The sequence below is a fragment of the Cibotium barometz genome, chromosome 1 (assembly GCF_041138505.1).
Source record: "Cibotium barometz isolate CiBa-2024 chromosome 1, ASM4113850v1, whole genome shotgun sequence".
Taxonomy (NCBI): domain Eukaryota; kingdom Viridiplantae; phylum Streptophyta; class Polypodiopsida; order Cyatheales; family Cibotiaceae; genus Cibotium; species Cibotium barometz.
In genome coordinates, this window is record NC_141046.1 from 56,240,236 (window position 1) to 56,250,632 (window position 10,397).

The following is a 10,397-nucleotide window of genomic DNA, read 5'->3' on the forward strand; positions in this document are numbered from 1 at the left end:
CGAACTTGAGAGCTTGAGAGCTTGAAAACTTGAGAACTTGAGAGATCTTTTGTGTTTTTTTTTCCTCTTGAATATATATATATATATATATATATATGGATATAGATATTCTATTTTCTTAAAAAAAATAAAATAAAAAATAAACACTTTGAAACCTTGGAGAGGGGATGACTTTTAAACCTTTAAAAAAAATAAAATTTAAACTCCCAAAAAAAACGCAAGCACTAAAAAAAAACGTGGCTTTCCTTGTTTTTTTTTTCTCCTATAATAGCCGGCAGCCTGCTGCGTTGCTGACATTGAGTGCTACCGTAGCCGGACGTGCTGCCGTCACCTGCGTCAGCCTGTGCTTCTTTGCGCCAACCTGCACGTGGGCCTGTGGCAATGTAGCCCTAGGCGCCTGTCTCGTGCGTGGACTGGGCTAGGCGCTCGCTTGGCCTAGGCGCCGCCTGGGCTGGCTGCGCAAGCGTGGCCGCTTGGCGTAGGCGCTGCTGCGCTGCCTGGGCCGGCTGCGCAAGCCGCCTAGCTTGGCAGGCTTGGCTGCCTACACGGCTTAGGCCGCCTGGCTACACACGTGCCCGCCTGCCACGTCAACAAAACTCGGCCAGCAAACCCACTCGCCAGCGAGTATGCGATCCAGCACTTCCCTTGCTCTCTCTCTCGCTTACGCGTTCATCAAAAGCAAACGTGCTTTTTTCTGATTTCTCTTCCTGCAGGTCATGCGATTGCACCAACAACTACTCTCTCTCTTCTTTGCAAAGCAACGACCCTTACTACACTACCATCTCCCATCAATATGGGTCTCTTTGATGAAGAAAAAACACATACTAAATCTGAAAACTGCAGTATGCACAGAAAAAACAGCAAGTTTTTTAACACATACCGTTCTTCGACCTCTTCTTCTCTACCTACTGACTTGCTCGTTCCCGAGGTATGCTCTGATACCACTGTCAAATCCCCACGGATCTCCCCTCGTGATCGATCTTGGTTCGAAACTCGAATCCTGCAAACAAACGAACAACAAACAAGCAAGGAGGCCTGACTCACCTCCCAACCATGACAGCCGTGGGCAAGCCCACAGTCTTGGCTGTTCCCACCGAGCCACGAGCTGAGCTAACTAGGATGACGTACCGACCAATCTCCTCCTCGCGACGTCCCATACCGCCACGAAGTTGCCCTCGCGGGCCTTGAGACTGCTGCCGGCCTCGGCTGCACAAAGCAGGTGCACGTCTGCACTAGATCCAGGCTCCAAGACCATAGAGCTCTCACAAACTCGCGAGACTCTCTATATTCCAATAACTAACCTTGGCCACCCTTTTATAGGCTCTTGGCCAGTCATCGGGGGTCCACACTTGGGTGCCCGCCCGTTAGTATTTCCCTAACTCAGCTCGTCAATCAGCCTGCCTAGTTCCGAGCTTCCCCAAGCCTCGAAACTAGTCTTGCGTGCGTATAGCACACAGTAGATACACACTGTGCTTATGATATCCCATATGCCTCTGGCCAGCGTCATGTGCTTTACATGATTGATCGCTTGTGGTGTGCAGTTGAGGAAAATAAATGACCGGACCCTGGCGTTGACACGATCCCACATGTGTGCCTGTGCCTGTCGGTCTTTCTGCATGGACAGTAACTCCCCTTCCTCTGCTTCCGGCCGTGGAACCCCGATGATGATGAAATGAGCAAGGTCATATGACTCCAGCGCAGACTCCATCATAACCTTCCAGATGCCGTAATTGTTCCCGTCCAATTGACGGTCCACTGGGAACGTGGGGAGAGTCGGGATCTTCACGTGCTTCTCAGCCATCTCTAGTAAATATGCCATCGCGGGGATTAAGCTGAAAAGGGTGGGTGGGTGGGAAAAAAAATCTCTAAAACCTGCAAGTGGCTGTCCAGCACCTTAGCCCGCCGTCCTCTTGCAACTTCTCTTCCCGAACAGTCCAAAACAGTCCACCAATCAGCAACCTAACTATCCCCCTCTTGCTCAGAAAACTCCTAAGATCTATCACGAGCCTAGGGCTCTGATACCATGTCAAAATATGCAGCGGAAATGATAACCAAACTTGGGTTCACAAGAGCAAGTAGAGTGCAGAAAATAGACAGCACAAGAGACACAGAGAAATAGGCGTGTAAACTCTTCTCTATACACAAGATCCCGCACAAAACTGAATGATACAATGGTGATGAGCATGGGGTCTATTTATATGCCCCATGGATGGAGTCGGCCAGCGCATGAGGCTCTCCACGACTGCATAAAGCAGTCGGCCAGCAGCAGATGTCTCCACGACTGAGTAAAACAGGTCGGCCAGCATAGAATATCTCCACGACTGTGTAAAACAGGTCGGCCAGCATCAGCACCTCCACGACTGCAGAATGGGCAGTCGGCCAGCCACCATGGGCTCCTGCCAATCATCTGGCATCCATCCACACCATGGAAAAATGGGGAAAAATAGGGAAAAAATACGGGGAGTGAGGAAAAATGATAAAACACCTATACAGGGCGGGCACACCCACAACAGAGGCCTTGGTGTATAAAAATAGACAGGAGATGACTTCTAACAGTCCAATCCTTTTTATACTTATAAGAGACCCTGCTTTTTGCCAAAAAGCCTTCATGCTTTTGCTTTGCCTTCTTATGCTTTGCTTTTCTCTTTTTGCCTTTGCTTTTGCTCTTTTTACTTTTATTAACAAATATTACTTAACTTTTAGTGCTTTGCTTTTCTAGCTTTAAGACCTTGCTTTTTGGTCTGGCTCAGTCTCCTCTTTCCAATGGTGCCCTTGGCCTGCGGTCAACCCTGTTTGACTTTTTACTTTTTCCTCCTTTTTGACCAAGAATGGTGCTTTTTCTTAATCAAACCTTATGGACCCCATCCCCGTGAATTTTTCCACCTATCTGGTGTCTGGGCATGGATTTCATTATGTGAAATAGAGCTAGGAGGGCCAAATAGTTACATGTGACACCATCAGTGGGGGCACCGCTCTGTTGGGGATGGACAGATAATCTTGCCGGTCCAACTCTCTGGCCATCCCATGGGCAGGGAAGGTTGCGTATCCAGCATTTATGGTTCTGCAAGCACTACCATATGCCTACCTGCCTCTGTCTTGGTTTTGACTACCTCGGCCCCTGGCACAACACCTGAGATTTTTAACACAGGTCCACCTTAAGGGTTTCTTGTAATTCATGATGTGCAACACTCTAGCCTCAACATTAGACTAACGTTATTCATGACGTGCAACACTGTAGCCTCAACATTAGACTAAAGTTTCACACAGTAAAAAACAATCAAAGCAATACCAGATACCTTTGGATCTGGATGTCGGAATCCTGGGGCAATGGAGTGTTAGGGGCTAGGCTATGTCATGTGAGTTCGATTGAGTACTAAAGGTGAGTGGATCTTTGATCTTTTTGCTTTGAAACTTTGCAGAATTGGCGATTGGAAATATTGTAAGGCGAGTTTTACACATCATACGTGAAGAGGAGGTATCGGTTGCAACTAGTACAGTTGCTGAAGTGGAGGCTGGCTCGGACAGTGATGATAATGATGATAGCGATCATGATGGTCTACCTGGCTTATCAGCAGCAGCCCTTGCAGCAGCTAGTAGGAGTGCTTTACGAGCACCATCTTTGCATAACCTGCTGGAGTCAGTACCAATACCATCTACAATTGTTGTCCCATCGTCCTCCGGGGGTGATTCTGAAGGGAAAAGCAGATGTGAGCACTCTTAGCACAATGTGATTCATGTTAGCCTCCATGATGCTACACAGTAGCACTTTGTAAGCATGTTTGCATTCTTTTTTGTGCTTCACAGCTGGTGATAAGAACTCAAGAGGATGGAAGCTAAAGCATGCTGTTATGGAGGCCATAAATGAGCTACTTGAAGACATTGACAATTATCATGCACAAGTTGCGGAGCAGGCACTCGAGCATATCCACCAAAAGTATGATTTGACCTTTTGCTTTGAGTTCCAAGCATAGATCCTGAAAGGTGAATGCATGCTCTTAGGTGTAAGGTTGTTCAAGACCTGTTAGTTTCCAGCCTCTGCTATTTGAGATTAATACCCTAGCCATGGCTTTGCCCTGTGCAGTGAAGTGATACTTACCTTAGGGCGCTCACGAACACTCCTTCAGTTCCTGCGTGAAGCAAAGAAGAAGAGGTCATTCCAAGTTTTTATTGCTGAAGGTGCTCCAAGGTGACGTTCTGTTCATTTCTTACTCTCTTCATTCGACCAGTGTTTGACATCTTAAAAGTATCTCAAGTGTTTATGGTGTTATTATTGGGGGCTTCATAGACTACCCTGCTGCATGTCATACATGATGGCCCGTTGAGCTTCAACAGGCAGTGTCCCATGTCCAAGTCCTCACGCGTCCAATAAGCAAGGGAACATCTCTGAAGACCCTTCTCGCTTCTTACAAAATGTGAGGGATAAAGGATAAGATTCTATTACCTTCTGAAATGGCGGCCTTTCCCATTCCTGATATTGGCCTGCATGATGTGCTACTTTTGCAAGAGCTTTCGCAAAGAGCCCCCTGCCCTGAAGGGATCATATATTAATGAGGTCTTGTGAACTACTATATGCTTGCAGTAGTCCATAGATGTAGTAACCGCTACTATGCTTGCAGTAGTCCATAGATGATGTAGTAACCGCTACAATGTGATTTTACTATGTATATATGCATGCCAGGTATCAGGGTCACACCCTTGCCAAAGAATTGGCGGCTGTGGATCTTCAAACAACTGTCATTACAGACTCAGCTGTCTTTGCAATGATATCCCGAGTGGACATGGTTGGTACTATGCGGTCGTGCATGAAATTTGGCTTTCTTGTGGTCAGTTTAGAATCTTGATAAAGCTTGTTTTCATGAGGTTCTGTTTCTTAACGCATTTATGGCCTTGTGAAGGTGATTGTAGGTGCACATGCAGTCATGGCCAATGGTGGAGTAATAGCCCCTATTGGCTTGCACATGGTTGCCCTTGCAGCACGTCGTCATGCTGTTCCCTTTGTGGTTCTGGCCGGGCTACATAAGGTAATAAGCAAAGCTGCAGCATTTTTGCTTTTACATCTTTTGCAGTACCTAGATCACCTTCCAACATTGTCTGGATGCAGCATCGATTACCTCCTTGCTTAAATGGTAAGAAAGCATGCTTTGAAGCTCGGTAACTTTTTATATGGCTTTTCCTTCCCGGTGGATGCAGCTATGCCCTTTGTATCCACACAATCCGTATGTGTTGGTCAATGAGATGAAATCACCGTCTCAAATTTTGGAATTTGGAGAGATGTCGGATTGTGTTGATGAGGCGTTAGGTGGACCGTCACTGCATGCAGTGAACCCAAGTTTTGATTACATTCCTCCCGAGCTTGTGAGCTTGTTTATCACGGACACGTAAGTCTGTACTTACATTACATTAAATAAGTGTTTTTGGAAAACTTGTTAGGAAATTGCTGATTGTGTTGTTACTCACGCAGGGGTGGACATAATCCCTCCTATGTTTACAGGCTAGTAGCTGAGTATTACAGCCCCGAAGATTATGTTCTTCAATAAGGATGGTGTCCAGTTTTCCTTTTAGAAGGGGGAGGGATGGTCGGTGAGGGGGTTTATGTGTCGCAAGAGGGAGAATCTAACCAATATGTTACTGATATGTCAGCATGTTTATTTGAACCGGAATGTGCTCAAACCAACCAGTATTTTGAGGGAGACTGGGGATGGGATGCCTTGAACTTCAAAAAACTTTTCTTTAGTTTTTTGGTCAAGAACGTAGCAATGTACTTGTTTTCGAGCTAACCATAAGGGGACTAAGCCCTCCTGTAAGCAATGTAGTAAGCTCTTTGAGAAAGTGCACTGATTATTCGATTAAAAGCTTTCAAGAATTGGATTAATCTTAATCATTATTATACAGCTTAATCTGCTTTTGATGCAAATATAGGATTGCCGAACAAGCTTTCAAGAATTGGATTAATTTTAATCATTATGATACAGCTTAATCTGCTTTTGATGCAAATTTAGGATTGCCAAACAATGGCATAGGTCTCTACTGGCTTACGCAATGTCTAGACATCTCCAACTGAGTGGGAATGGCAGTATGAAGTTTTCCCTTGGAACTTTTGGTATTTTCTTTTCAAGAAGTTGTGTTATGTCAAACAACCAATGGTGAGGATCTAAGAGAATTTACACATCATCCCTTGGCCATTGTACGGGTGGGGGTATGGACTAGGGGAACCTGTCCATGAACAAGGCCACAAGAGGTCATCGTTTTATTTCAGGCATTCATAAGTATAAGCATATGTTGACGGCAATGATATACCAGGCACACGATCAACGTCAATTCCAGTCCCAGTTTTGGTCTAGGCACACAATCAGCCTCTCAATGAGACGAGTTCCTGTACAAAAAGCTTGAGGGTTCAAGCCATGAGAATACATGCATTAAATTCCATATATTTCATCATGGCGTGGGGCATTTGGTTGGAGGTTCTATCAGCCTTTCAATTTCTTGAGGGTTCAAGTCTTGAGAATGCATGCATTAAATTCCATATATTTCATCATGGCATAGGGGTTTGATAGCACTTGGTTGGAGGTTCTGTTTGGAGAGTTAGGCTTAGAATGTGTTAGGACAGAGTGCCGATAAGCAAACTTTGGGATTCCAAGAATTGACTCTGATTTTGTTTGCTTGTGTCTTTCGATGGTGGTGGTTAGATGCTTGTGTTGGGCATCCTCAATCTGGCTAGATGTACTTCTGTGTGTTCTCAGTGGCTACCATTGATGACCTTGAAGATACTCTTCATTCTTGATTGGCTATTAGATCTCTTTAAGGTGGTATTTTCAGCATTTATGTGCATACTTTCTCAACTTGTTCATGATATATGCCCTTCCATCCTTTCATCATTTGGACCTCAGTGGTCTCTAATTCCCATTGTTGTTTTGAAAGCCTGCCTCCTTGTGTGCTATATTTTCTTCACCTGTAACTTGAGAGAGGACTCCATGTGCGTTTTAGGGTGGTTTCAACCATCGTTGTAGCAACACCTTTCTTTAATGCCTTGTTTTGAAAGTACCTTAAATATCTTTGCTTGCTTATTTATGATGGGTGTACTAACTAGGAGGCCATTAGGACTAACTTCTTGTGGAGAGACAAACCATGGTTGTCATTGTGGCTATTCTTTTTTACTAATGTTTGAAGTTCTCTGTTTTGTCAATACCTTTTTGAAATAGCAGATTGTTTGTGCTTAGTTTCCTAGAGCTACTAGCAGCTGATTTGGTAGATTAGTAAATTGTCCTTGCCTTTATTTGTTTATCTTAATGAGTTACTATGTTGAGCGTTTCATTATCTTTGTCGTAATTCATAATTGTCAGATTTTCCTTTATTAATATGTAAATGTTGATCTTTTGGGTTTCTAGGTGATACATTGTTTGTGACAGTTGTGTTGGAAATCAGTGCTTCATCCTATTGATTTTAAATGTGCTAACTGTATCTTAAAACTCCCTTTGTGAGGAGAAGTAGCTTGACATGTCTCAGTGTGGACATCAGATGGTGGATGATTGTGGTAAAGATGATTTGAGAGAGCTGAGATAGGTACACAGGCGAACAAGCTACATGCAAGTGCATGCTAGTATTTCCATTTGAAAGAGATCTTCTTGGGACATTGTGCTCGGGTTGTGAGGTCTGAATGGGTGTTTAGAAGATCTTATATGGGTTTGATAGTTGCACCATGATGCATGTCCTCTGATGATATGGTTGGGTCTAAATTATGATTCCCATTGGAGGCTTTATATAGAAGGGTGATACATCTCTTTATTCATGTGTAGACAAAGTGCACACAACCTCCGTTTCTTTCTCCTCTTTGTTATCTTGAAAAGAAGAAGAGGAGGAAGTCATGCTATTCTGCTTCTTGTTTTTTGTGTCCTTTCTCCAGTAATAAATCTTTTGAAGAAAAAGAAGAGAAATAATATTAATTAATTTTTGTCGGTCCTTTTTCCACTAATAAATCTTTTTTGCACGTGATAGAATAACATGAAGGCATGTTTCATCTTATATTTCTTCACGTGCACATGAATAAGGAGCAAAATTAGAAACCTTGCAAACTGTCACGCAATATAGCAATAAACATATGTTGAGTTCTAGACATGAAATTCCAAATTTCAATTGTAAGGATATAGAAGACATAGTAATCTCTTTTTTTTTTCACCATGTAACTAGCCAGGTAATAAAATCGCTTGGCTATGAGTTAATACCATGTGACTAGCCAAGTGATAAAATCATGAACTTATTAAACATCCAAACATCAACACCATATTATATCCATTCATCCATCTTATATTCATATAAAAAAGATGCTATGTGATGAGTTTGACATTTGTATCCTCAACAACCCACTTTAAGTTCAACACCTTTTGAAGAGAATCATGATGATTACATCGAATTATCTTCCCTTAAGGATAACATCCTTCCTTAAATAAAGGCCAAGAGATGCCTTGTGTTTTTCAAATAAAGCTATAATTCCATATTAATCTACATTTCATGATATATACACATGATCTCCCAAATCCCAATGGTCAAGATGTAGAACACATTGTAATTATGATTTCACCTCATCTTGATCTAAGGGCTCAAATGTGAGCAAATGCTTTATATGACTTTAGTAGTAATTAAACACTTCAGCATGGTCTCTACTTTATTATGAAATGCTTATTGATTAAAGGATCATACAACCAATTATATATTATATTCCTTGCTTCAAAAGCTCCAGTCTACATGTAACTCTTTGCATGATTTCAAACTAACTTTAGAGAGATTATTCATATTGGCGGTGACTATAAAATCACAAATTCAACAAGAAAAATCTTCCAACTCTAGAGAGTTTAGTCATATTGGTGATTACTACAAAATCACAAAATCTTCCAACTATTGGGGATTATACATATGGATTATGTAGTCACAAAACTTTGAAAGTCATTTTCCCACACAAGGACCATGACTTTCATTGAAAGTGTCAAACCAGGATGTCCTTTTCCCCCTTTGTTTTTTATATTGCTATTGATTCTCTACCTTAGGATTTGTAGAGTAAGCAAGAAATGGGCTTAATTGAAGGATTCAAGCTCCTATCATGAAGAGGGAACCTTTAAGAGGAAATTGTTTATGATACTACTCTTACCATGGTAGAGGATGCGAGGAAGCTCAAGGAGGCATCGAATTCCATAATTGATTTTTGTCAAGCATCTTTGTGTCTTTGTATGTGGTTTAAAAATGGGAAAACTATAATTTGGATCATTATCAAAGATATTGCTCATTGAAACATAGAAATAGGGTTTGGTCTATTACAAGAAGGATAAATAATGAGGGTTGTGGATTTACTTGGACAAGAATGTCACCATGCAACCCTATGCTGGATACTTCGCAAAGTGGAAAAAAGGTGTTTCAAATGGCACACTTCTTATCTTATCTTGCAAGGCAAGTCTTAATAGGACGTGTGTTGTTGTATTTCTTGTGTTGTTGAAACCCTTCAATTGCTAAACAACAAAATCATAAAAAAATATTGAGAATAGTCTAGTGGAATAAAAAATAGCCAAAGATGTTGTTAGCTAAAGAACTTGGTGGTTGTTGTTAGCTAAAGAACTTGGTGGTCTTGGAATTATGATCATTAGAGCCACTGGCTAATCAACTTGCTATTAAATGGCTAGTAAGAGGATCACATAATAGGGAGGAAGATGGGTCTCAAATGCTAAAGTGAACACATATCTAGTGTCTCTCATTAAATTAGTTAGGCATGGAAATGACTATCTAAATTTCCATCCTTTGTGATAATTTGTAGCTACCACTACTAGGTCAAACTTGTGGAGCATTTGGGAGGTATGGCACATTTACAAACACATAAAGGTGGCTTTTGTGAGGGTCTCTCAATCCTCAAGTAAGTGCTCGACACTAAATTTGTAATTCACCCATAAAAGTGGCTTTAGTAAAAAATGACTCAAGGATGATTTAGAAGTCCTTAGAAATGGGAAGGTAAATAAAATTAGAAGCAAAGAATTGATTGGTTAGCGTCAATTTGCACATGAGAAGAATTTTGGGGAAAAAAACATATCCCTAGAAAATGTGCTATTATTATAAATGTTAAAAGTGGCAATAAAAAAATGCTATAATAGTCTTTCTTTGAGGATAAGTATATAAAATTTATGTTTTAAATCGATGGAGATACATTTCAATGGTTTGCATAAATATATAAGATTTTTTTCTATTTTTAAAGCCAAATTAAAAAATAATACTTTGCTTTTAAAACATCAAGTTCCGTACAACAATAGAACTTCACCTTTCTCCACATATTTAGATCTCTATCCTTCTTACCACTTTTGGTCGATTTCTAGTTGATGGCCCAACTTGTGTCTCTACCTCCTTAGAAGTTAAAGTCTTGGCTA

The 10,397-nt window shown here is 41.6% G+C and overlaps 1 protein-coding gene across 1 annotated transcript in view; it reads left to right on the forward strand.

Annotated features, from left to right (window-relative positions):
* The window catches only part of LOC147642204 (NagB/RpiA/CoA transferase-like superfamily protein), a 39,824-nt gene extending 33,830 nt beyond the window's left edge, over window positions 1-5,994 (forward strand). The window contains exons 3-9 of the mRNA XM_086803714.1: window positions 3,420-3,707; window positions 3,805-3,934; window positions 4,082-4,186; window positions 4,679-4,781; window positions 4,896-5,021; window positions 5,191-5,378; window positions 5,462-5,994. Coding sequence (XP_086659840.1) covers window positions 3,420-3,707; window positions 3,805-3,934; window positions 4,082-4,186; window positions 4,679-4,781; window positions 4,896-5,021; window positions 5,191-5,378; window positions 5,462-5,537 — 1,016 coding nt within the window. The 3' untranslated portion in view covers window positions 5,538-5,994. The remainder of the gene's footprint in view (window positions 1-3,419; window positions 3,708-3,804; window positions 3,935-4,081; window positions 4,187-4,678; window positions 4,782-4,895; window positions 5,022-5,190; window positions 5,379-5,461) is intronic.
* The last annotated feature ends 4,403 nt before the right edge of the window (window positions 5,995-10,397 follow it).